This window comes from Melitaea cinxia, chromosome 15 (genome assembly GCF_905220565.1).
Source record: "Melitaea cinxia chromosome 15, ilMelCinx1.1, whole genome shotgun sequence".
Lineage (NCBI taxonomy): Eukaryota > Metazoa > Arthropoda > Insecta > Lepidoptera > Nymphalidae > Melitaea > Melitaea cinxia.
Window position 1 is genome coordinate 4,234,403 of NC_059408.1, and position 27,935 is coordinate 4,262,337.

Here is a 27,935-nt window from a genome sequence, read left to right on the forward strand (position 1 = left end):
TAGTTCTGGCGGACTTGAAATATGTACATAGTAAATGGACTTAATTGAGGTATCAGATATATACGTTAATTATAAATGTATTTTGAAAATCAAACAGTATTTTTGAATGAATACGAGGCACATAGATAGAGCGATGACTTTTTAATTTTTCGAAACTTGGCTTATAATTTGATCAATGCCTTTCCAGTATTATCAAGAAATATAAAGACAATATTCAGTAAGTCTTCAATAGTTAAAATATTTTTAGTATAAAATCTAATATTTTTATTCTTTCTTTGTTTTAATTACTTCAGTACATTCACATATTTGTATAATTATTGTAAATATATTTTAAAGGTTGATAAAATATTGATGTAATGGTAAAAAATTAAGAAGAATATAACGCTTAAAGCAGGGTATGATATAATGTAACCACTGGTGTTTTGTAAAATAGAGAATAATATTTATATTATTAGTTTTTATGTCTAGGAGATATTAATTTGCTCTCTTCTCCTGTTTATCCACAACTGAAACAAAACCACCAATTCCCATTAATTTAAGGCAAATGAAACTGATAAGAACTTGATTAATACTTTTTATAAAATTAGCTATACCCGTGCGAATAATTCTCACTATATTAAGTATAATAATTATCACTACAAAATTATAAAAAAGTATTTATACGCGAATTTGAAATTGAAAAAAAATTACCGACCGTCAATCACGTTGACGTTGTTTCAAAATTAAAGCCTTCAGATGGCAGCATTCCTGTATTGTGTCCAATGTATATCTATATGTATAATTTTAATAATTAATTAATTTACAAAAACAAAATAAATAATAAATTTTTAAGTAGTTGATGCCGGTAGAGCAAGCAATTATCTATAAAATTATATAAATTAATGTGGTCATTGTGAGATTTTTTCTAAAAATGGAGGCAAACATAAACCTTAGCATATTAATATATATTATGATGATAACGTTTTTATGACAATAATGTAACTGTTTATTTATTCTCTAATTTGCCTTTTGTTCCAGTTAAATAAATTTGTGTTTAAATTGACTTTTAAAAATGATGTAAAATTATTCATCAAATTGTTTAAACAGCTTCGTTGGTGCATCTTCTAAAATTAAACTTTGTTCAATTATATCAAAATTTGTTAACGTTTGATATACGACTATTAAATGTAAAAAGCACAAAATGCCTTGAAAATTGTTAGAAGTACAGTTAGGTATGTAAGAAGAGTTGTATTTATTTTCTTAATAAAGATATTTCTGTAATATATGCTTTACTATTATTATTACACTACACTCCCACTAATCGTTACCCACAAACTTATCAGGGCAATATAATTATTCTAAATAGCCTGTTATTTTATTAACCGACTTCCAAAAAAGGAGGAGGTTCTCAATTCGACTATTTTTTTTTTAATGTATGTTACATCAGATCTTTTGACTGGGTGGAGCGATTTCGACAAATTTTCTTTTAATCGAAAGGTGGTGTGTGCCAATTGGTCCCATTTAAATTTATTTGAGATCTAACAACTACTTTTCGAGTTATATCTAATAATGCGTTTTTACTTGACGCTTTTTTCGTCGACCTACGTTGTATTATACCGCATAACTTTCTACTGGATGTACCGATTTTGATAATTCTTTTTTTGTTGGAAAGGAGATATCCCAAGTTTAGTACCATGATAAGGAAACCAGGATCTGATGATGGGATCCCAGAGAAATTGATGGAAATTCTTGAAAATCCGCAATAACTTTTTACTGGGTATACCGATTTTGATTATTTCTTTTTTTGTTGGAAAGAAGATATCCTTAGTTTAGTACCATGATAAGGAAATCAGGATCTGATGATGGGATCCCAGAGAAATCGAGGGAACTTCTTGAAAATCCGCAATAACTTTTTACTGGGTGTACCGATTTTAATAATTTTTAATTTAATCGAAAGCTGATGTTTGTCATGTGGTCACATATAAATTTTATTGAGATCTGATAACTACTTTTTGAGTAATCTTTGATAATGCGTCGTTACTTGACTATTTTTTCGTCGATCTACGTTGTATTACTCGTCGATGTAATTGAAGTCGGTTTTTTTTTTCGTTTGCGAGCAAACACAATTATTTGAATAAGAAACTGCCGAAATAGATTGTATTTTTTAATGTTGAAGCGTTATCATCAAGCGAAAATGCCTTGTCACGTTGTCAGGCATCTTAATTCTGCATTATTTCGGGCTAATCTAATATATAAAATTCTCGTGTCGCGGTGTTTGTAGTTAAACTCCTCCGAAATGGCTTGACCGATTCTCATGAAATTTTGTGTGCATATTGGGTAGGTCAGAGAATCGAACAACATCTATTTTTCATACCCCGAAGTTATAGGGGGGAGGGGTTAAGGGGGTTAATAACATATATGGCAAAACAACGTTTGCAAGGTTAGCTAGTTTTCTATAAAACTTTACATCAACTTGTTAAACTACCTTTGTTTTGTAATCTTTTACATTAAAAAAATAATAATTGGTTGTCTGTAAAGTCGGTTTACGGACGATAGTTTTACGTGATAACGTCATAAAGAAACATTCATAAAAAATTGCATTTTTTTTTTAATTGAATTGAATTTTTATTACTGAATTATTTCAAACTGCTAGCTCTGACATCACGCCAGAAGAGAGATAGATGTGTCACCACTCACAAGCCAACGCTTGGGTCGATCGTGACTCTATCGGTTGTTCCGCGCTCTCCCTTCCATCCGCGCGCATTTATAAGACGTTATCACGTCAAAATATGTCATACCCATAAAAAGAATAAAGGAACCTCGTATGGTGAATAAAAGATTTTCATATATTTAATTTTATTTATTATCTAATACCTATCAACGGCCATAGTACAGAGTTGAAAGAATAAACTGTTTTTTGTTTCCACTTTCATTATTGCATAATTTTGTCGATTTTTAACTTTAAATATAACCGTATAATGTGTATATATCAATATATATCAGACACAACTTTGTATTTGCTCTTTCTTACACAACACTCGCTCCGTATAAAAGTTTATTATACTTGCCCGAATACTCCTGAATGTTGCATTATACACAAAACGGATTGCCAAGAAAGCCTTAATAATTAAATATAATGAGCTTCGATTGTGTGAGATAACTAAAGAAATAAAACCCTACGCTTACATCATTAAGTTCAAATTTATATTTTATTTCACACAAATGAAGCTCAAGTTCATACATATTTTTTTTTTGTAGTTTTTAGGATTTATTTGTTTACCTAACTTACACACTTAATACTTAAAGAAACGTGTGGCTTCCGATGTCATTGGTGGGTAATTCTTTGTATCAATATTACACACGCTTTTATTAAACAATCGTAGTGCTGTCTTGGAAATGTAATCTTATGCTTCGTTAGCTTGGGGAACATTCCAAACATCGCCCGAATCTTAAACATACATGGAATTATATTTAACTGAACCTATTACTTTAATTTCATTAAAAATGCAACTAAATTAAAAGTAATCGTGGTAAAGTTCAGCAGTTAAAATTGACCACAATACTAGAAACTTGTACATATGTTCAGAAAGTAACATTTAAAGTTGTAAATTTTATTATCTACCAAGTATTTCCCAGTGTATTTGATTTATATCGCAGTGAAATAATTCGTGCTCATTGAAGGATAACAAGTAACACCTCGTCTTTAGGTATTTACACGTCTACCTAAATTATATAAGTAAAAAAAAAACGAATTAAAAGAAACTATTAAAGCTCCACGCTTGTGAAACAATTTATTCCATGTAATACAGGTACTGTGGCACAAGAACAGGAGAATTTTAATAAATCAATCTCGAAATGCACGTCTCAATATTTATGACAGAACAGATGCGGTGCCTTCAAAACGCGTAATATAAAAAAAAATTAATACTTTTATGTGACTTAGTCATGCGTATATATTAATTTACGTAAATATATCCAACAATTCTGTCATAAAAACTAAATGCTATTGTTCTACACAAGATACGTAGCAACGAGAACGCCCGTCAATGTGTACGTTGTGCTCAATTTTATTTGTTCATGGAAAGCAGGTCCAAATACGTAAAATCAGAAAAACATTTAAAAAATTACGTTTTAAAAGTTAAAAAATGGAACCTTTTAGCATTTGATCTACGAAATAAAAAAAAAACTAGGCTCTATGATACAACAGATAGAAAAAGTTTAGGAGAGCAAAGCCATACTCTGCTCCTTGTTCGGTTACCAGTCCCATTATGGTGGTATGTCCATTCGTTCCCGCCAGTCGATGGTGAGTTTTGAAATAAAACTGCCGTATAGCAAAGGTATGCTGTTTAATGAGGTCTAAAGTGTCTTTGATACATCGTAAGTTACATACAACAGTAAATCGCGCCGTCCGGCCGCGCATAATGAACATACCAGCATAAATAGCGCGGGCGAGCCGGCGACCCACCTCACACCGACCTCTCTCACTCTCTCTCTCTCTCGTCTGCGACGGTGTGAGGTGGCCCGACGGTGAGGGGCAAGAACCTAAAATTGCGGTGACTTAAAATTTAAACGCTTCCCGCGCCCCGCCATCACAAAGTGACGTCACTTGTGAAAACATCACCTATTTAATTATTTATATCGGACGACCCGCACAAAAGTGGCCAAACGTACAGAAATATAAATATTAATTTAAAATTAACAAACCCTTAAACAACATCTTCGAAAACCACAAGCCTATACTATTAAGCTAGCGATAACGCATTTAAACCAAAGATAGCTTTTTGGTTTTCCGAGATATTAGTTGAGCGTATGATTTAATATTTTAAGTCAATATTTACATTTTTATAGATCGGGCCACTGTCACGCGGGCGCCGCAATTATTTTAACATATAATTCACGCCACATTTCCCGCCATCGACCGCTCGACATCAAGGGTACTTAAATTCAAATAGTAAAGTAGACTACTATACAATAAGATAATTAAGCGCGCTGTAACGCTACATGTTTTATTTTTACAAACACCAGCACTATAAATTATACATATGAATGGATCTGTTTTACACTAAAGACATTCTTTCAACGGATTTACATTTAAACGAATACATTTCTATTTTTAAAGTAATATTGTGCTCTTAACAAAACTCTCTACAACACAAACTCCACATGGTGTTAGATAAACTCACTGAGAAACATTTCATGATACAATAACAAAAGTAATTCATACAAACATACACACTGTAGTTTTTAATTAACAATAAATCAAACTTAAAATTGTCGTTTCTAATTGAAACTTATTTGAAATTCACTGAATACAATCAAATATTACTATTTAAGTCGATTATTTTACATTGATTAAAAATAATCCGTTTTAAAAGAAACTACAGTCATGAGATGTGCATCAAAGGGTTACTTTTCACATGTCTGTAATAATGAACTTGATTAACCAAATGTTTATATTCAGATATTACATGGACATGTATAAAAATAAGCACATACGAATTGTAACGTGTAGTTTGTATTGTATTAAACAATTGAAGTATTCTGCAATTTACAAATTGTACATGTAACTAAATGAAAATTTACAGCTCTTGTCAAGTTGATACACATTTTTTATACATTAATACACATTAAATAAAGTTTTTTATTAGAAGGAAACAAGAAATTAGTTGATATGAACAAAAGTTTTGTAATTTTCTTTCTATTAGCGTTTCTCAGTGGTAACGGAATTGTAGTTATGGTATGTGATAGGTAGCGAGTGACAAATCTAGTAGGTTAATGGGTAACAAAATTGACTGGGATCTCCCAGTCAATTTTGTTACCCATTTTTTTCACAACTTTGAAACCACTATTATAACATTTGTTGAACGCCTACCGTTCTCCAGTCGGAGTCGGCGAAGAGATGCACGCGCTCGACAAAGGCAATTGGAACAGCGGTCTCGCAAAAATCAATAAAGCACCCCCGAGACGATCAATTGCAATTTCAACTGCCTTACGTTAATAGATTGCGATGAAGTGAATTTCAATTTTCACGTCAAATAGTTTCCATCGTACGATCGTCGAGAAACTTCTAATGGGCATTTTCGATACGTCAAGGAGTGATTTAAATTTCTTACAATGGATTTCGATCAAATAAACGATCTCTTCAATCGCGTTCGTAAGTTATCGTCAGCAGTCGTGTGTAAGCGGCACCGATCGCGCCGGGCGCGGCGAGGGCGGTGCGGAGCGGTGCGGTGCGGTGCGGAGCGGTGCGGCGGTCAGATGGCGGCGAGCCAGTGCGCGACGCGCAGCAGGCTGCGGCGAGCGCGCGCGGCGCGGGAGGCGCGGCGGGCGGCGGCCGGAGCGCGCTCCGGCTGCGGGGGCGCCGGCGCTGCGGGCACACGGGGCGCTCACTATTGAACTGGAACCGACTCATCATTTCATCAGCAACCGATTATCAACATTATATCACTTGATGAGGATTTGAATCCACACCACCCAATCGCTTCAATTTTTTTCTAGTGATTGTGCAAGACTATTAGAGCTCATTAAGCAATTGTGTACAAGTTTATGTAACCTATTCACAAAAAAAAACTACACAATGATCCTTATATGTGTTCCATACGAACCATACAGCACATAACTTACAATTATACGACAGTTATTAATATTATAAATTGTCGTTATTTACCATATGCGAATACCTGTAAATGGCTTAGTCGAAATGTCCAATTTGTACTTATATAATGTCTTATGTGCTGTTGGTGTTCCAAATAAAAAAATAAAAATAAAAATTGTGTGTCTCATGTGGGCCATATAGCCCAAATGATGTCCATACCCATATGAGCTATTATATACAACAAAACGATTAAACAAATTATATGGATTAAACTCTAATCCTTCTCCTACACGGGGAAAGGGGCCTATGTCCAACGGTGGAATATTACGCACTGAAGCTTAATCATTACGAATCAATCGGCAAATAAAATCAAACATTATCTACAGGATGGGGATGACAATACGACAATAACTTTGACATCGTATATGTAATGATATTCCAAGCCCACATACAAAAAATCAATAAAATACATCCAGTAGTTTAGTCAAAAAATATGATTTTTCATTTTTTAAAATTACTACGTGTTGTATAACATTAATAAACGGTCACCCGCAGGTTAACGACCCTTTGAGCGCGATCGGTACAAACATAATATTACGCGTACGCGTAATTTAAAAACGTGCAAAATTGTTATCTATTTTGGTAGGTCAGTGTTGTGTTAAGACATATTAAAAATATTTGTTAAATAGTTTTAATATTCAGTATGATTTTAATAATTTTCTTTTTATAATTTTTGTTTTTTAAAAATTTATTGTTTCTTTTAATGCTTAAATTTTAAATTCTGAAAATCTAAATTCTGAATCTAACATAGTTTTTGCAAGTAGGTAATATCACGGGGAGCACACATGGCATATCAACAATATTTAATAAATTTAAGTATTTTATGACTATATTTATTTCAAGATCAAAATATTCGCGAAACTTTTGCTCGAGCAGTTCAACAAATGCGATAAAGACAACAAATAACAATAACAACAATTATTAACCCTCCAGTGCGCGCGCAACTTTTTGTGACACGAACAGTCGCGCGTGGGTCGAAAAGACCCGTAATTCCAAAATATATTTTACTATGTGTTAAAGGACTTTTCGTTTTTTTTTTTTTAATTAATAAAAAAAGAATGTAATAATACAATGCTGAGATATAAATCTTTATTTCTCATATAAATAATTTCAACATTTTTTACAACAGTTGAAATATTTCGGAAAAATACATGATTTTTAACATGTACTAACAATTATCATAGAGAAACTTTTTTTTGCTACAGTAATAGTTAAAAAAAAACTTTATTTTTATAGAAAGTAATTAACATTACCTTAAATAGAGCAATAAAATTAAAGTTTATACATAACAATATTTTTTTTAATAAGGCTTCAAATTATCGTAAAAATCGAGCTCAAAATAATTATTATTTATTATATAAATAATCTTATCACAGTCTAATGTTAATTATTACTTAGTTTCTGACTACAATTACTACATAGAAATGAAGTGTGGTCCCCACAAATATAAGTATGACAATATTTGCATTGGGTTTTAGACTTTCTGTTCTTTCTAGTAGGGCAGATCGAACGCCGCCCGCGAACACCACTAGGCCCTGGGACTGCAGAGGTCTCTGGATTATTTTCTTTGCCCAATACTTGAAACGTTCTGTTTCGGAGGTGTCTGGGTAAAAATGTTAGAGAAGTCCTCTTTTCTGTCTGTTATACGAGGGTCAAAGAAAGTTCCTTTACGTTTTTTGCAGGCTCCTCAATATTCCAGTAAGTAGTGCCGTTCCTGCCTAGAAAGTATCCTTGACGGATGTAACTCAGAGGTATATCAACGAGATCAGGTCTTCTATGTAATAAACCGTCAGTCATATTTCTTCTTCTAGTAGGAACAGGTTCAGCAACAACGTCTTCACCATTTTGGCAAGAATCCGAGTCGTTTTCAAAGACTTCCAAATTGTCCTCTTTTATGGATGAAATTTCTCCCTCTATTTCATCTTCTTCCAAAACTTCTGCTATTCTTTGGTCATCTAAACGATTTCGCAACATTTGCAAGCAAAAATAAAATCAATAATAATTTGACGATAGTAAATAATTTACGTACACAAGACGTCGCACGTGGGTCGAAATGACCCATACTCACTTTAGACGTTATTATACTCCGAGCACCGAGCGCAAACTGGTTGAGGCGGGGTTTGTGGGCAGACTTAATACTAACTTGAAGGTACTGGGAGCGACCATTAGAAGTAACTAAAATTTAAAAAGTTATTGAACAAAAATCGATGTACTGGGTCCTTTCGACCCACGCGCGCCCACTCGCGGGTTAATAATAAAATACCACGTTATTACATTAAAATATTAAATCTTGCAACAGCTGAAAAAAACAATCAACGTGGCACGTGTGTTGCAATGACCCTGAGAACGTCTAACGGTGTAAAGGACAACTGGCTGTGCCAGGGCTGCTAGAAAAATTTGTCACACTCATACAAAATTTTCTGTGGTCATATTTTTTAACAAAAGAATTTGTTGGCTTAAAATTCGTATCATTTTCGTTTCTTCTTATTAATTGCTAGGCTAATAATGTGCCCTTAAGGGTATCATTGGATAAACTGTTTCTAAGTTTTGTTCTGATTAAATTAACTTCGCTGAATTCTCGTTCACATTACAGATTGCACTGTAATGGGGAAAACATAACAAATTTAAAGCAAATTGAGCCAGTGTTTTATAATTTTCAAATTGTTTTTTATTTCAAAATGTATTTTTTTTTCAAGTCGCAATTATTACCACAAGATAAATTATAAGTTTCATTAGAAAGCAAACAAATACAGCCTTAATATGATTTTTCAAAGACTCCTCATTCATATAAAAGTGGTAGGTTCATTCAAGTAAGGGAAATTAACGAAATTCAAGCTTGCCGGTGAATGATGTTTCTTTAATTATGAAATGCTTCCTGGTAATAGGAATATAAAAATCGTACATTTTGCGTATGATTTTAGTCTAGCGATCGTACATGAGTAAAAATTAAAAAAAAAATCGTATCGATTAAAATCGTACATCTGTCAGCCCTGGTGCGTAGGCTAGCGTAAACAAAACACGTTATAACCTGTTTTTAGTTTTTCCCTGAGTTGCCGCGTACGCGACAAGCGGCCAGTGGTCTCTGTGCCGTTTATTTAGATACTCATGTTTCTTGATGTCATACGCGTTGATTTGTCAATTTTCTACATATGCGCACGAGTTTTGTTCGTTTTAATTAATTATTGGATTATCTCGAAAGACTTGGAGTGATTGTGCGATATTTTAACGCTTTATTTTTATAGTGACAAGAACATTAACGTAGAATAAATGCCTAGTTTAATAGTTATTAGGTGAATTGTGCGAAATTAGGCGCTAGTGTTAATAGTAAGAATAGTTTTTATTTTATTTACAATGCCACGTTATAATGACACAGCTTCGGAGTACATGATTTTTGTTTACGGAGAATGCCACGGCAAGGCTAATTTAGCAATACAGAAGTACCGGGAGAGATATGGGAACACCCGTATTTGTCCAACCGATGGCCGCACTATTTCAAATGCTTTTCAGAGGATACGGGAAGATCAATGCTTAATCCCGCATTTTCTGTGAAGTTTTGTAACAAACGACTTGTACTTAACAGACGTAAATACAGTTGATGAGTTAAAAAATAGAATTATTAGACCTTTTAATAAATTAAAAAATATGGCGACTAATGGCGACATCATGTCAAAATTAATGAATTAAATTATAAGAAGATAATTATTTTAGATATAATTTAAAAATTTAGTAACCTACTATGACTGACCAAACAAACCAACGTACCTAGTTCGTAGTAGTTCGTTGTGTCACCGCGCGTCATAACAGGTCAGTGAACCTATAGTCACACATGATGTAGTATAATTTTATTATATTTTTCTTATTTAGTTTGTTTGAAAAAATCATTTTTTTGATTTTGACGTTAGAACTTTTTTGATGGTTTTGAAATACTCCTATAAACTAGTATTACCTATGTTATCAATTTTTGTCGTATTGTCATCCCCACTCTGTATATTATAAAGTACATAGATACTTACGTGCAGCCTACATGAAGTAATCCGGCGTCCTTCGCGTCACGTGCGGCTCGCCGCGCCGCGGGGCCGGGTCGAACTGCAGGCTAAACACACACACACGTATTTAATACCTTATTACATATATATAGCAACTTAAATATAGTTTAAACCGTATCATAATTTCCTTATATCCACAGCTTCGGGGACATATTGTCCATATTGATTTGTTTTAACAAATACAATATGTCATCACTTTGCGCTAATAATCATTCGAATTAGGTTTGTGTTATTTAAAATGGAATGTTTGTTAAATTAATTTCAGAAAGAGGTCAATTTATAAAATTATATTATAAATTAATACTTACAATGAGTACTTAAGTGCATCATCCAGTTCCATTATGGCGGCTTGATTACCACATCTGAAAAAATAAATTAGTTTATATTTTCATTTCCTCTTCAAACAATTAAATTTATACCAATTTTAATTAATTGCGACCACTAATGCTTTTGTAAATTAATAATATAATTTAACATAACAATATTTTATAATTTAAAAGATAATAATAACAAAATCCTTTTGGAACAGTTTATCTGTACAAGTTATTATTGCTCATTAATGTTGCCTAATTCCATTCATATTTACTACTAATTATCTGCTGTAACTGTATTAATCACATTTTTGTTTTTATGTGGTATGGTATTTTATACAGTATTTTTACAACTTTTCAATAATTTCTAATTAAAATTGCATAATAATACTTCTAAAGGTATGGAAAAGTTTAATCATTATACATTAACTACAAGTGCTTAAGGGTGTAATAACATTGGGTGGGCTGTTTATTAATTCAAAGTATATTTTTTAATTAATTTGAGGTTTAATTTAAGGTTTATTTCATCTGTCATTTAGGCAAAGTCAGCAGAGGTCACTAGTTGTCGATCCTAACTGTAACACTTCCCAGGAACTCTGGCTACCTTACTCACCACTACAACACAACACTTTTTAAGACAATGTTATTTTTCTATAATCTTCTGATTGTTGATGTACTTTCCCCAGTCAGGCTGCTCCAAATCTTATTCGAGATATTTCCTGATGTGCCCTATTTTCAATAAAATGCAACAAACCTGTAGCAATAATTGGGTGCCGAGAAGATAGTGACGACGTTGCGGTCATGACACCAATTATAGCCCTCCATTACGAGCTGGTGGGCACGTGACACTAGGGTCAGACCGTTGCTGTGGTTGAACGTCTCTGAGATGTCCTGTCCGAACGTATAACCGGCACCTCGAGGAGATATACCCCATCCGCCTCTGTGGATAGGTAAAAATGGTTATTGTTATTGTCTTACAGATGTAGTCGAGACGTGAATCATTGACGTCGTGATTGTTCGGTTCAATTGTTACATTGTGACGTCATATAGTACCTAAATGATTAGAAAATATTATACCATTGTGAAAGCAGACTTTGCGTAACGATTTTGCTTGGAAACTTCATATTATATTTTCTTTTAGGGCAAAGTTTACCGCGCACATAATTTACGAATAGTCTTTAACCGCAGGAGGTAGAATCATTATTAGGGCCTGTTTCGCCTCAATTAATAAATTACAATTTTGAATACAAATATCAAACAAATACAGTGGAATTTGTTTATCCTCAAAATATAGTAGATTCTGTTATCTATCAACTTATTTATTGAATGTAAAATAGAAAAGGTTGATTATTTTATGCTTTCAGTTTTTCGGTGGTTATTTTTTTGTTAAGTTTTAATTTATAATTGTTTGTGGCTATAATCTACTAATTCATATCAATTCTAAACATATAGTATGTTAAATTTTTAAGTACTTTTAAAATAAATAAATACGTTCCTTACTTAGCTAATAACCGACAGCTCAGCAATAGTCTGTCACTCACAGGAGGAACAATAAATCACTATTTTTCCAACCTTAAGGTTCTTTTTTTTTTTTCAAAATATACATGGGATCAACTTCAAGGTATACGTATGCGTGGTCATATATAAAACATATACGCATCGACTGATAACCTCCTCCGTTTTTTCGTCGATTAATAAAAATATTGATAGCTTCCGATTTTTTTTTTACTTTTTTCCAATCTGTAGTTGTTTGTTTACGTTTTTTTGGAAATTCCCACAAGCTCATTCATCATTGATAAAGTAAAGTCAACACACAAACAAATCATTCATACTTTTATCTTCTATTTTGTGAAATAATTTATATTAAACTACAGATTTTTATCTGTTAACTTGACAAAAAATAAATAAACCAATTCTTTCATTAATTAATGGTACTGTAGTCTTAAACATAAACTTCACAAAATTCATATAAGTAACCTCTAAATACTTTACATAATAACATTTATCGTATTAATTGAATTTTCCGCTTGATGCTTTGTAAAACCCAGTGCTAATCTAATATGTTTCACAATGGAGGCTCTCATCATCTAAAGGGTCGAATGGATTAACAAGTTCACATTAGGCCATATAAATAAAGGAAATGTCTAGCGCCTCCGAAAATTATTGCCTCATAAGATACGCCTTTAAATCGCCCTTGCCATAACACTGAATGATACACGCTTCTTTAAGATAAATCTATCTTTAGCCATGTGCATGATACATGCTAATCCTTTACTTAAATTTAACAACAAAAAATATTTTGTAGCGATATTTTTTTTTGATAGATTTTGAAGATTCCTTTCGAAGTTTTTTTTTTTTTCAAAACACAAACATATATTTTTGGTTGTATGTTCATATCGGATTATTTCTTTCAATATTTCTTATACCTACCAGGCCATCTGAATGTTTAAGCGCGTAAAAATATATACCATAAATCCTCCATTTTAAAATCGGTTAGGATACATTTAAAAAGTTTTAAAAATATTTGTGCCAATTGGAACAAGGACAACAAAGCTAAATCTTGCTTTTTCAATTATATCTTTCCCGCAAAACTATCATTATATATCATTCATTTATATCAAAACTAATCAAAAAAAATTCAAGAATCTTTTAATAAGCAATTGATTTTTAAGAGGCTATTTCATTTCGAACGGTGTCATTTTTGTATCGATCGTTACTCTAGTGACCAAGAAATATTTACTTTACTTCGTTGGTAGCCCATGGTATTGTTTTGTCTTTATTATATTGCAACTTATTACTAAGAACATTTACTTTCATACTCGCTTCAGCCCTAATATCCCACTACTGGGCATAGGCCTCTTTCCCATGTAGGAGAAAGATCAGAGCTTAATCCACCACGCTACTCCAATGCGGGTTGGCGGATATATTCCCAAATATGAGTAACGATCGCTATCAGCACTTATCATCGCTTTAGGGGTTTATTCTTGTACATATAATAAATACTTAAGATATTTTGAAGTGGGTAATTTTAATGTGCCTTTACTTGAAAATGATAAGAAATTGTTAACAAAACAAAATACTAAGACTAATCCTATTACATAATTAAACGTATATATGTTACAAGGTCTTAACCTCATTATAAGAAATGATAATTTAGGCCACATTGATAAACTAAATGAGATTTTTAAAACTTAAGGAATTCCTTAAACGATAACGCGTTTGATCGTTTTTATTATAAAAATTCTTTATATTTATTTTAAAAAAAGCTTACTGCTGAAGAACATTAAAAAAAAGAAGGCTGAAGCTAAGAAACCCCTAAAGGTGAATCAAATTTACGTTTACTACGAAATAATCAGCTCAAGACTAATAATGTATCGATATAAAATATTTTCATAAGTCTAGAAGGGTACATTTACTATAGATCCGGTGCTTCGATCGTCCCACGACCTAAGTGACCTTGACTATAATAAAGACCATTTAGTAGTCTTTATAAGGTTCAATAATGTTATTATGGTAAAGTGCCGCCATGAAACAAATGTAACAAGGTCAATAACCTGTCAATACTGTCGTAATGTCAAATGACTAACCACTAGCATAAGATTTTTACACAATTGTAATAAGAAAATTAACTTATCATTAAACTTATAGTGACCTCTTCATATCGCCTGAAGATTTTATGACACAATATCAAGTGTTAAGTAAGTGTAAGTGTTAAAGATTGTGATAAATAGTAATTCCTATTGGAATTGCGTTTATTTACACAAAATATCTGTACGATGCTGTTTAGTTTGTGGCGTTTACAATATGATTTTGTTACGAGAAGGAATTCCTTGCTTGTATCTACATATTTGTTTTGGCACGATATGTATTATAATCCTTTTCATCATATGTTGCATTGTCAGATTTGTGCTATATAGTAGACTATTGTATATAGTACAATATAACAATTATATAAACAGTCACACACATCACTTAAGCCTATCACAGTCCACTGCTGGACGTAGACCTCCGCAAGTCCCTTTCCGGTTTCCCAGCTTCGCGGTTCTCCGCAGTCCTCATCCAGCCCCCACCGACAATCTTACGTAGATCATCGATCCAGCGGGCCGGAAGACGTTCTACACTGCGTTTGCCGATACCGGTCTTGGTATGAATTGGAGTTCTAATTAGATCTACTCCGTGCCAGTATTTGGAGCAGCGTAAGTCGAAAAGTAGATTTCATCAAGCTGGTCTGCTCTTTTTGAAGTAATATATTCAGTGCCCCGTAACAGCCGATGATCGCTGTCGGTGTTAAACCTATTAACCTCTGAGTCATATCTGATGCCTTTTATTTGTTTCTTGTCACAGTATCGGGGCTTTGCCATGTCCACCGCCTTTGGGGCTTCTTCTCGAAAAAGGAGTTCATCAAAAAGAGCCCCTGCGCCTTGAGGAAGTTGACAAGCATCTGCCCCCCTGTGATTCCTGTGCCCCAATCCGTATGGTCTTATTTTCGATTCGTCACGGTCCTCTGCTCCAACTTTAGGGTTGAAGCATCCCATAACAACCTTTTAAAAGGCCGATGTAGTTCCATGTATGGCTTTTGTGATATCCTCATACATGGCCTCGATTTCCTCATCAATCTGACGAGGTCAGCGCCTATACTTGTACCTGCCAGTAAGTTTATGTACTAGGTACGCCACCTGACTTAACACAATGCTGACTTCCACAAGATTAGTAGCGAGAGACTTGTGAACCAAGACATCCTGGAAAAGCCCATCACCTTCACGGAAGTAGAATAAGTGCCCGGAGTCCAGGATCATCGTGTACTCGCCCTATCTTTGGACCTCAGACAACCCCAGTATACTCCAGTTAAAACGACTTAGTTCTACCTCGAGTTCAGTGAGGTGATGGTCCAACCGTAGTGTGCGTTCATTGTATGTTGCCACGTCATGTTGGGTGAGGCCCCCGGAACCCAGTGATTCTTAGCACTATCAATCCCACCGTCACCGCGACAGCTGCCGTAGCCGAGAATAGTGGGACTACCATGGCCATCAGGCCAAATGATGGCCTGATGGCTTTTATTTAAGCAAAATAATTAATTTAAGCAGAATAATTTCGCCAATATCACATAGAATGTAAAAGACGCGAAGAAGCGGTGATTTTATGTAATACTATCTTATACCCGCGGCTTTACTCGCATTGATTTTTTGTTTTTTATAAAAAGTGTCCTATGTTACTTCTAATACCTCCAAGAATATGTGTATAAAGTTTCATGATGATGGGTTAATACTTTTCGCATGAAAGTGGAACAAAAAACTTACTTTCACATTTATATTAATAGTAGGGATTAGGGAATTAAGGGATTTTTCGAATTTTTGAATTTTGATGTACAATAATTTTAAATATACTTGCTTCAATGACATTAATGTATTGTAAAATGTTGTGTACTTCGTAATAGGATACATAATAGATAACAATTTAATAATGTGTTATATGTTATTTTGTGAATGTATATGTAATAATGTAAATAAATATATTGATAAATAACTAATCTCACCTGTCATCAGGGTCACTCCAGAGCAGATCGCACATAGGTCCCTCATGTGGAACTTCCTGTACGCGATCCAGGGCTCTTATGTGATCCAGGGTATCTATGGAGGGACTGAGGCCGCCGTGAAGGCAGAATATCTGCCCATCAACCAACGCCGTCAGGGGCAAATAGTCGAACAAATCAGTGAAATGCTTCCACACGGACGCGTTGCCGTATTTACGGAGGCACTCGTCGTAGAAACCGTAAACTTGGGTGATTTGACGTGACTCGTGATTGCCGCGGAGTATTGTTATTCTCTCACGATATCTAACCTGGAATAGTATAATTTTATCTTTAGTTGTTTACTCACCAAACGTATCTGTATCTTATGTTAAACATATTAAATTTTAATAATCGTTTTGTTTCAATAATAATGCATTTGCAAATATTCAGTGTGCTGTGTGGTTACGGCACTAAAGAATTTAGCCACCCCATCTCTTCCCGTGGGTGTCGTAAGAGGCGACTAAGGGATAGCACAGTTCCACTACCACCTTGGAACTTAAAAGGCCGACCGATGGCGGGATAGCCATCCAACTGCTGGCTTTTTAAATGCACAGACCGAGGACGGGCAGCAGCGTCTTCGGTGCGACAAAGTCAGCCCTGCGGTCACCAACCCGCCTGCCCAGCGTGGTGACTATGGGCAAAAACCCCCATGAGTTCGAACTTAAAAATAAGGCCCTCAGTTCCCGGCAGCCCCACTATTCCCGGCTACGGCAGCGGCCGTGGTAACGGTGGAGTAGAGGGTGCTAAGAATCACCGGGGTACGGGAGGCTGCCATAGAAAAATATTCCTGGCTACGTATAATGGACGCACGCTACGGTTGGACCATCACCTCACCGAACTTGAGGTAGAACTTAGTCACATTAAGTGGAGCATACTGGGGTTGTCTGAAGTCCGAAGAGAGGGAGAGGACACGATGATCCTGGACTCCGGGCACTTGTTCTACTTCCGTGAAGGTGATGGGCTTTCCCAAGGTGGCGTCGGTTTTCTGGTTCACAAGACTCTCACTAACAACGTTGTGGAAGTCAGTAGTGTGTCGACCCGGGTAGCGTACCTTGTACTTAAGCTCACCGACAGGTACTCCCTGAAAGTGATACAGGTATATGCGCCTACCTCGGCACACTCTGACGATGAAGTCGAAGCCTTGTATGAAGATATTACAAGGGCCATACATGGCACTACTTCGACCTTCTACAGCGTTGTTATGGGAGACTTCAACGCTAAAGTGGGAGTACAAGGCCGCGACGGATCGAGCATCGGACCACACGGATTGGGGCACAGGAATCACAGGGGGTAGACGCTTGTCAACTTCCTCGAATCGGAGGGGCTCTTCTTGATGAACTCATTTTTTGAGAAGAAGCCCCAAAGGAGGTGGACATTGCAAAGCCCCGATACTGTGACGAGGAACGAGATAGATTTCATCATAGCGGATAAAAGGCATATATTCAGAGATGTCTCAGTGGTTAACAGGTTTAACACCGGCAGCGACCACCACCGGCTAGTACGGGGCACTCTGAATATATGTCTCCGAAAGGAGCGGACCCGCTTGATGAAATCTACTCTCCGACCTACGCTGCCCCAAATACTATGTGGCTCCGAGCAGTTTCAGTTGGAACTCCAAAACCGATTCGATTCGCTGGAAACTACTAGCGACGTGGACGAGATAACCGACAACGTGGTGAAGACGGTGTGTACACTGGGTCGCAGGCACTTTCCACCAACAAAGCCAACGAAGCAGTCCAAACTTTCTCCCGAAGCCTTGGATCTGATGCGGCAGAGGCGCGAGTTGCCGGCTGCTTCGCCAGAACAGAGGGCTCTTTCCAAGAGGGTACGGAAAATTATTCGCCGAGACCTCCGCTGCTCAAATACGAGAAAGGTTGCTACTCTGATTGAGCAGAATAGGGGGTCCAAAGTTTTCCAAAGACCATTGGGGAGAAGCCTTCTTGCGAAGCTTAAAACAGCAGATGGCAGAACCGTCTGCTCTCGCCCTCAGGTCCGAGAAGAGGTTGAGAATTTTTATGGACAGCTGTACTCGTCGAGCGCACGCAAGCCTGTGACTTGGGGCACCGAAGATCCACGGGCACCATTGTTGCGCCATTATTCGGAGTGTATCCCGGACTTCGAAGAGGATGAGATCGGTGCAGCGCTCGGGCAGCTTAAAAACGGAAGGGCCCCGGGGGATGACGGAGTTACCACTGAACTCCTTAAAGCCGCAGGGCGACCTGTCCTGAAAGCCTTGGCAAGACTACTTAACGCCGTCATCCACCGAGGTACCACGCCGGAGGCGTGGTCCAGGAGTGTGGTGGTGCTGTTCTTTAAGAGAGGCGATAAGTCTCTGTTAAAGAATTACAGACCGATCTCACTTCTGAGCCACGTCTATAAACTGTTTTCGAGGGTTGTTACGAATCGTCTCGCCAGAAGACTCGACGAATTCCAACCACCAGAGCAGGCCGGGTTTCGAAATGGCTACAGCACCGTGGACCACATCCATACTGTTCGGCAGATTATCCAAAAGACGGAAGAATATAATCAACCGCTGTGTATGGCATTTGTGGACTACGAGAAAGCCTTCGACTCCGTCGAGACCTGGGCTGTCCTGGACTCTCTGCAGAGATGTCATATCGACTGGCGATATATCGAGGTACTAAAATCTATGTACGACGCGGCGACGATGACCGTTCATGTCAATGACCAAAGAACAAGACCTATTTCCCTCCGGCGCGGGGTAAGACAGGGGGATGTAATATCACCGAAACTGTTTACCACTGCGCTAGAAGATGTTTTTAAGACCTTGGATTGGGGGGAACGGGGCATCAACGTCAACGGTGAATTCATCTCTCACCTTCGTTTCGCCGACGATATTGTCATCTTTGCGGAGACGCTGGATGAGTTAGGCCAAATGCTGGCCGGCCTAAACGAGTCCTCCCGACGTGTCGGTCTCTGTATGAACTTGGATAAGACGAAAGTTATGTTTAACAACCAAGTCATACCGATACCGGTATCGGTCGATGGTACCCTTCTCGAAGTTGTTCAGGATTATATTTACCTAGGTCATACTATCCAACTAGGCCGCAACAACTTCGAGAAGGAGGCCGATAGGAGGATTCGGTTGGGCTGGGCGGCGTTTGGCAGACTCCGTCGAGTCTTCACTTCGAAGATTCCGCAATGCTTGAACACAAAAGTTTTCGAGCAATGCGTCCTGCCTGTGTTAACATACGGAGCCGAGACGTGGACACTGACCAAGGGACTGGTCCACAAGTTTAAAGTCGCTCAACGTGCAATGGAACGGGCTATGCTTGGGGTCTCTCTCAAAGACAGGATTAGAAATGAGACTATCCGCGAGAGAACGAAAGTAACCGACATAGCCCACAGAATTAGCAAGTTGAAGTGGCAGTGGGCTGGTCATCTGTGTCGCAGGACCGATGGCCGTTGGAGTAGACGGGTCCTAGAGTGGAGACCGCGTCTTGGCAAACGCAGTGTGGGACGTCCTCCGGCCCGTTGGACCGACGATCTACGTAAGATTGCCGGTGTAGGCTGGATGAGGATTGCGGAAGACCGGGATATGTGGCGCGAACTTGGGGAGGCCTATGTCCAGCAGTGGACTGCGATAGGCTGAAGTGAGTGAGTGAAATATTCAGTAAGAGTGTGTTTGATGTCCGTGTAAAATTCGATCAAAAAGCATCAAAATATTACATTTAGCGACATTTGTATATGGATATAAACATCGTAAAATGTTATTTCAAGAAAGGTGTGTAAACAAAACTGACGAATTGATCCGCAATGAAAATTAGCAGCACTAGTAACATACGACATTGGACACCAAGCAACTCATTCAAAAATAAAATTACAACGATACTGACAAGATGACTGATCAAAAAATTCGTAACGCTAGAGAGTTCATTCAACTGTGATAAAATTGTGATTAATAAATAAAAAATAGTCAATCTGTCACAGAAAAAAAACTATACAAACTAATTTCATTCTTTTAAAATTGTCCGTGATATCTAAACAATAAAACTAATTATGTAAACAATGTACCTTGACAATAAATTAGTACTAATTGATATAGGCGACCTCATATTCCATATTAGTTCTTATCGAATTGGCGTATTTATTACAGTGATTTAGCGCATAGTATGGCGAAGTTCTAAAAAGATCAAAGACAGTGGAAACTTGCGTAACATTTACCAGTACCTGTGCTTTATATTGGTCAATCAATTAGTAATAGTTTCAATAAGTATAAATACATTAAGTATGGAAACTCTTTATCAGCTGATTATTTTAAATAGTTAAGAACATAAATTATTTACGGATAAATATTCCACTGATGATGATAAATAGTAAAGCTTGTGTGTTGACCGCAAAGACGATGATCATATTAAAATCTAAATTTAGCAAAACTCATTTGTGAATGTGAACTTGTTGATAATCTACTTGATAAATGTTGTACAAACAGTGACCTGACTTTATCGAAGATACCAAACTGATAAAGCGGGCTTGCTCTCACGTAATCTATATAAAATTAGAAACAATGAAATTGTTTTCGATATTATTCTCGACGCGTATTTTGTTTCATCCATACCGAGAAAATGAAACATCAATTCTAGTCTATAGTTTAATACAAATATCATGCATGAACAAACTGTTCATTTGAATTTGCGCAAATCTTAAGGGTTTACTTTTTAGTATTTGAGAATTTTTTTCAGCGTTACCTTGTATTACACACAGTTATATGCAGATTACATAAAATATATAGTATAACTACTTAAAAGAAGTCGTAAAGTAGGTAGTCAAAACACAAACGTCAATAAATCTGGTATTGAAACTCGTAAGACAAACAGTCCAATACTTAAATTAGAATCAATACTTTTAACTTTTAAAACCGATTCTTTTGTAATGAAGTCGACACTGAGAACTACATGCAATATACATATTAAAGCCTCTATTAGTAACGTAGTTATCGCATTACGGAATATGAAAACTTTTGGCAAGTGCGAACTACTTGGATGTTTTAAAGTGGTACCTATTCGTTAATTGAAAACTGTACTGAACAAACTGTACTGTACAGAGAACAATAACTGTACGCGAAACAACCTGGACTTTATCGATCGAAAAAGTTATAAACAGAAACAGAAATTCTCAGAAATACATTTATATTAGAACGGCGTAGATCACGTGAAGTTTTACGTGACTGACCAAAAAGAAAAGGTGTTGTTTTTAGGATTTGAGAATGCAGATGAGTCTATGCGACCAAAAGTAATGACGGTATATTAGTGTATGAGATTATTAGACTTATTTACATAAGCTAGGTGAGATTAGGGCTGCCAATCAAGCATCCCGTTAAGGAAAAAAGTTTATTCAAGTCTTTTTTTTTTCGAATTGTAGAGTGCTGTTGGCCATATCGGTCTTTACAGCGTCACCGGTGATACGGGCCGGGTACTATAGACACCGGCCGCGAAGAAAGAAGGGGAGCCCTGATAGGTCCTACGCAGGCCTTGTATGGTGTCGTCTTATTTCTAAGAGACGTTTTACTTCTCCCGCATAGCAGAGTGTGCAATCGACCTAGTACGAACGCTGCCCTGTTTCGGACCCGGTTGATTCAAAAAAGTCTGTTAATCTTTTTTCGTATTAAGAAATAACTAAAATAAACTATTTAATTGAAATCAACGTTTTTATTTAGATCCGGCTAATAAAATTTACTTATAAATAATATTTCTTATTTTCGATGGTGTTCTAGAAAATATCTTATTTAATCAATACTTCTGGAATTTTTACGGCCTTAATGCGAATGTTTTCGACATTTTATAGAAGCCTTAGAAATATCTACGCAGCAATTTATTATTTGCATATTTTCTATGTAACAGTTTCAATCAATACAAACGACACCGTGTAAAAACCTGACAATGTGTTATTTCTTTATAGCGAATCTTCCTGTTAGTGCATTATGTAACGTTGCATCATTGAATGCAATAAAATAACATCTGACGCTCGGGTATTATGTGATTGAACGGACCTGGGTTTAGTAAACTCACTTTAAATATTTCAATCGTTCTAATACATAGATAGTATTTAATAGCGCGAAATTATATTTTTATTGTTATAGTACCGTATTTTAATAATAAACTTTCAGTTTTATTAACTGTTAAGTAATTTTATTTACGTCTTAAATAACGATTTCAATTTTGTACAAAACAAATTCTTACGTTACGATTTTTATGTAAAAATGGAAAAAGAATAGCATGAACACTAAAAATTCCATTTAGAATAGTCAGATTCTCAAATTACCACGTGTACTTAAAAAAAATGAAAGCTATGATTGCTATTTATAACTGAGGTAGGGCACAGCAGGGGTGTCAACTGTCGATGACCTCGTGGGCAACACCCTGACGCAACGGGATGGGCAGCAGTTCCAAAGTTGTGGAATCTCATCGCGCAGGATATATTCTGTTCAAAATTTAGAGCAGCAGCCTGACTAGTAAAGTACTTCGACCTTACAGAAGATCACAACTAAATAATACTGCTTTTTGTCGACCTCGTTCTATAAAAAAAAAAAAAAAACTGGCAGACTAATGAGTGCAAATGTACTGATATACAATATAATGACTAATTAAAAACTTACACAAACAATCGTTTTAATACATCTAATTATAATTACTAATTAATTATTCGGTGAGTGCGATAGAAAATGAAACTTGATAAATCCCTCGAGATTAGATAAAATATTATTACGCAAGTCCTTAAATATTGGTATATTGTCGGGTTACATTAAACACAAAAATAACTATTTTTACTTATTTAGATTTTATATATCCCATAGTACACAAATAAATTAACTAATTTTAATATATTTTGAATTATTTAAATCTTAACGAAAAGCACTTTTTTTATAATTTTTATATATTTATTATTAATTTATATTTAAATAGATTATCAACTGGTCTATTTTATATACGTACTATCTATAATATAAAAATGAGTCGCTGAATGTGTTGCGAAGCGCAAAACTCGAGAACGGTTGGACCGATTTCGCTAATTCTTTTTTTTAAATATTCCTTGAAGTACGAGGATGGTTCTTACGAAGAGAAAAATTCAAAAAAATTTTTTTAAATTTCCTGAAAAAGTCTAAAAACAACACTTTTCTATACTCCCATACAAAAGATTTGTGATAATACTTAAAAGTCAATTTGAACTTTAATACCATACGATAAAGTTTGTGTTAGGCGATACGAAGTTCGCCGGGTCAGCTAGTTTTATATACAACTAAAAACAGAGTTGGATAACAGAACAGTTTCGAGCTAAAAAACTCTTTCATTAGACGGCAACCCCTTGAGATACAATTATTTTAAAACCCAATTTTTTACACTACAATAACAATACAAAACTAAACGATGCCTCTAAAGTCATTTACATTCTTCTATTTAACCTAATTAAACAGATTTATATCTGTTCATTCAGACATAGCACACACAAGGTTGAGGCCTCCCTGTAAGTATAAGCATAATATATGTATGTGAAGGCCACTTTAATTAATAATGCTTTATATGTTAGGAATTAAAAATAAAGATATCAACAAATTTAACCTTTCTTAAAGTGTAAATACAGCTTTTTGATATTTTTTACATCCATTATACGACATCCACTCGATAACCAATTATTGTCATATACCTATGTACATATTTTTAGAATTAATTTTGAAACGAAAACAGTTTCAGAACATCTTCAATGCTTTTTGCTCGAACCACGAATTTAACCTTTTACTTTAATAATAAAAAGTAGTCTACGCCTCATAAAATTATTTATTTGCCAAGTAGTCCTATCAAAATCTCTAAATGCATACTGTCAATAGCTGAAATACAATATAGACACGAGAGATAAAGATATAATAACTAAAAGATTTGACAATATTTTAAGGATTCTTTTTTTACATAATCACCAAGGGGCTGCCTAGAAGAAATCGCTTTATGACTGATAAGACAGCAGATTGTATGTTGTTTTTTTTATATTTGTTATTTTTTTTATCCCGTTAGTTTTTCGGGTCTAATAAAAATATATTTCATTCATTCAGTTATACAATATATAATCACCCAAATATATTATATTTCATTAGAAAAAGCGTTTGGAAATTACAGACGAAAATTTAAACACAACACCACTATTGTTTACACGGAACTTACCGCGAGCGCTTCGCTTGTGACCAGTGTCTAACAATATCATAAAAATAATATCATAAAAATAATATCATAAAAATAATATCATAAAAATAATATCATAAAAATAATATCATAAAAATATCAAGATTTTCAAAATGACATGGGTGTAACACCACAACCTTATTGTTCCGTTTGTGGAATAGTAGAGGCCGTCTACAATATTTTAATGGAATTTTCTAAAAATGAAACCAGAAGACGTCAATTATTTTCCTAATAAACTGTTTTAAGTTGTTAATAGTATTTGGGCCACATCAGAATCAATTCGGCAAAAAAATTATAAAAAGTGGTTGATGAAATTTTATCAATAGTATTTTACGTTATTTTAATGTCTCTTCTCTGTTATTTATACAAATGCATTAACATATGTATAATTACAGAGCGACATAGTCACCGTAGCGGCAAGCTCTGTAAAGTATATATTACCTTAAGTGCAACAAGCAATGTGACCGTCTCCACGCTGTAGTAGCCGCGGTCCACGTAGTCGCCCATGAACAGGTAGTTGGTGTCGGGCGAGCGGCCCCCGATGCGGAACAGCTCCATCAGATCGTGGAACTGACCGTGCACGTCCCCGCACACCGTCACCGGACATTTCACCTCTTGGACGTTCGACTCCTTTGTTAGAATCTCCTTTGCCTGGAAGAGATTTGTTTATTTACGTTACTACTATCTACTGGTCCACATAATTACTATTTAATTATTTATTAAGGTAGGACCACACACAGCAGAATATATCCTAAATTAGTAATGAGAGATTAGTAAGCCTTTTTTGTGGCTATTTAGACAGTCAATCTGAAGAAGTAAACTCCAGTCTTGCGTCGAAAGGAACTGACACGAAAACTTTTTTTTAAATCTATTTAAGATACTATATCTTCTATATCTAGTTAAAATACTATTTACATTTCTATGGTTTCATATGTACCCACTAATATACATTGTGTGAATGATTACAATGATTACTTTTTATTTGTTAGCATATTTAATAGGTTTTTATTCTAAAGGTAATGTCACCATATGCCTTTTATGTTATCAACATCGTGACCAGATTTAGTAGATTTCTATTTTTTTGGTAGATTTCGAGGTACCGGTAACAGTATTGAGTAGGTAAAAATATTTGGTATATTTTGGTAGAATTCACGCTTTTCAACTATTCTGGTACTTTTTTCCTTCATATGGCAAACCTCCCGAAAACATGCGGGGTATTTATTCCCCTTTTCATCTAATGGATTGTAACTATCTTTCTAATATTAATTATTCTAAAGAGAAAGCTGTTAGGGGAATCCCACATGTATTGAAAAAAATTTATAAGGTAGGTATAGCTTTAATTTTTATTCTTTTCGTAACCATTCGTACCGTGAGCCAGTGATATAAAAGTTAGCGATTTATCGGTGCAACTCGCGATTTTGGTGAATAAATACCAATAAAACTATTTTAGGGTATACTCTCCCGGTTTTTTCGTTATATTAGCACACGAAACTAAAATTTAACGCGTTTAGAGGTTTGTAACACTGTTTGTACCTAAATTTAACTGTACATAAATGGTAGAAGTACCATCTCAAAATGTCTCTGGGAAGCCAGAGACATTTTATAAGAGCCAATTTAAGCTGTATTGCATAGGTATTAAATTAGGCTTGAATACTATTGTCCTTAGAATGTAGGGACCTCCCACAGTTATCAATTCCGAGTGCAACACAATATTTCAATAAAAAGTAGAATGGGTTAAAGGTGCTAAAAAACAGGGCTTTCAAATCAAATTAATGGACTCAAAAAAGCTTTATGACAATGTTACCCAACATAAAGAACAAGAACCATAACTCGATCACAATTTAAAAATACCTTTATTTTTTGTAGATTTTAATTTTAAGTAATAAACATTGATTTATCTATTTTATAGTTTTTTCTTTGTTTATCTTATTGATTTACTGTTATAATCAAGAGAACAATATTATGTTTCTTCGTTGTTACACAACAGCGAAAAAATGTAATAGATTTTTAGTATTTTCTCGTTCCCTTTTGGTAGAATAATAATAATAATAAACCACTTTATTGCAACTAAAAATAGTATACATAACAAACCTTAATTCTAGACACATATAGTGCAATGGGCGATCTTATCACTAAATAGCGATCTCTTCCAGATTACCTAAAAGAATACTTTATAGAATTAAGTAACCTCCACAAGCAGTAGATTCGTTAAATGAAATCTGGTCACACTGGTTATCACTGATTTTTCTATAGACGATAGAAAAAGATAGAAAGGAGTTTTCTGAAAGAAATCACTACCAATGATAAGACCTCTTTTGCACTCTTCATTAAGTTTGTATATTTGTATGTATTTTTTTTTCATATACTCAATGTGCAATAAATTATTTAACCCAGGGGTGAGCAACCCCCGCCCGCTGGCCGCATGCGGCCCGCCAGTTTTCAAACTTTCAAAACTGAAAATTTTATTATAATAAGGCACACCAAAATTCAATACTTGCACCATCAAGTCTTATGATTTTCCATCATTCTGTACCTTTGGCCCGAATATCAATTTTTCAAAATTTTGCGGCCCTCTACTAAAAAAAGATTGCTCACCCCTGATTTAACCAAAAGTACTATTTTACTTAAGCCATAACTGAGACACGTTTACAATACGCTTTTAAACAAAGGATTATGATAATTTTGCCAATATAAAGAGAATAAGCATGACCATTTAAAACTCTCACGGTCATTCATAAAACCTTGAATAATTTCAACTATATCAATACAATCGAAGTTCAAATTTAACAGCAAGTACAATATCAGACCAGGATCAAATTTATAAATAATTATTCTTTTCTATATATGTGCAAAAATATAGGCAATTGTTTTTTAAATATTTACCGACTAGGTGACGTTCTGCGTTCACCTTGCGGCTCGAACGAGTAATCAATCCTAGTGACCTTTACAAAAAATACTACATGTAGATACATATTTCAAAGACTTAAAAGTTTAAAAAAATCCATATTTTTAGGTTTTGATTTTTAGTAACATACATGTTAGTTGTTACTAAGCCTGTGCACCTGTTAGGTTTACCGAACGCAAAAAGGAGAAATATTGTGTCTTTAGCGGGTAATATTTTTTTCAACGATCCTCATGATATTTGCCGTGAGGTTGCTAGGTGGATGCTATATAGCTTAAAGCCTG

At 35.2% G+C, this 27,935-nt stretch overlaps 1 protein-coding gene and 1 long non-coding RNA gene across 2 annotated transcripts in view; both read right to left on the reverse strand.

Annotated features, from left to right (window-relative positions):
- Window positions 1–2,824: 2,824 nt before the first annotated feature.
- On the reverse strand, window positions 2,825–6,188 carry LOC123660692. The gene is made up of 2 exons (XR_006744233.1): window positions 5,812–6,188; window positions 2,825–5,778 (listed from the first exon to the last, which is right to left on the reverse strand). It is a non-coding gene; the product is annotated as an uncharacterized LOC123660692 (long non-coding RNA).
- Window positions 6,189–10,647: 4,459 nt separating this feature from the next.
- The window catches only part of LOC123660422 (serine/threonine-protein phosphatase 2A catalytic subunit beta isoform), a 28,556-nt gene continuing 11,268 nt past the window's right edge, over window positions 10,648–27,935 (reverse strand). The window contains exons 2-6 of the mRNA XM_045595508.1: window positions 25,191–25,400; window positions 16,525–16,829; window positions 11,746–11,931; window positions 10,989–11,042; window positions 10,648–10,727 (exon numbers count right to left, since the gene is read on the reverse strand). Coding sequence (XP_045451464.1) covers window positions 10,655–10,727; window positions 10,989–11,042; window positions 11,746–11,931; window positions 16,525–16,829; window positions 25,191–25,400 — 828 coding nt within the window. The 3' untranslated portion in view covers window positions 10,648–10,654. The remainder of the gene's footprint in view (window positions 10,728–10,988; window positions 11,043–11,745; window positions 11,932–16,524; window positions 16,830–25,190; window positions 25,401–27,935) is intronic.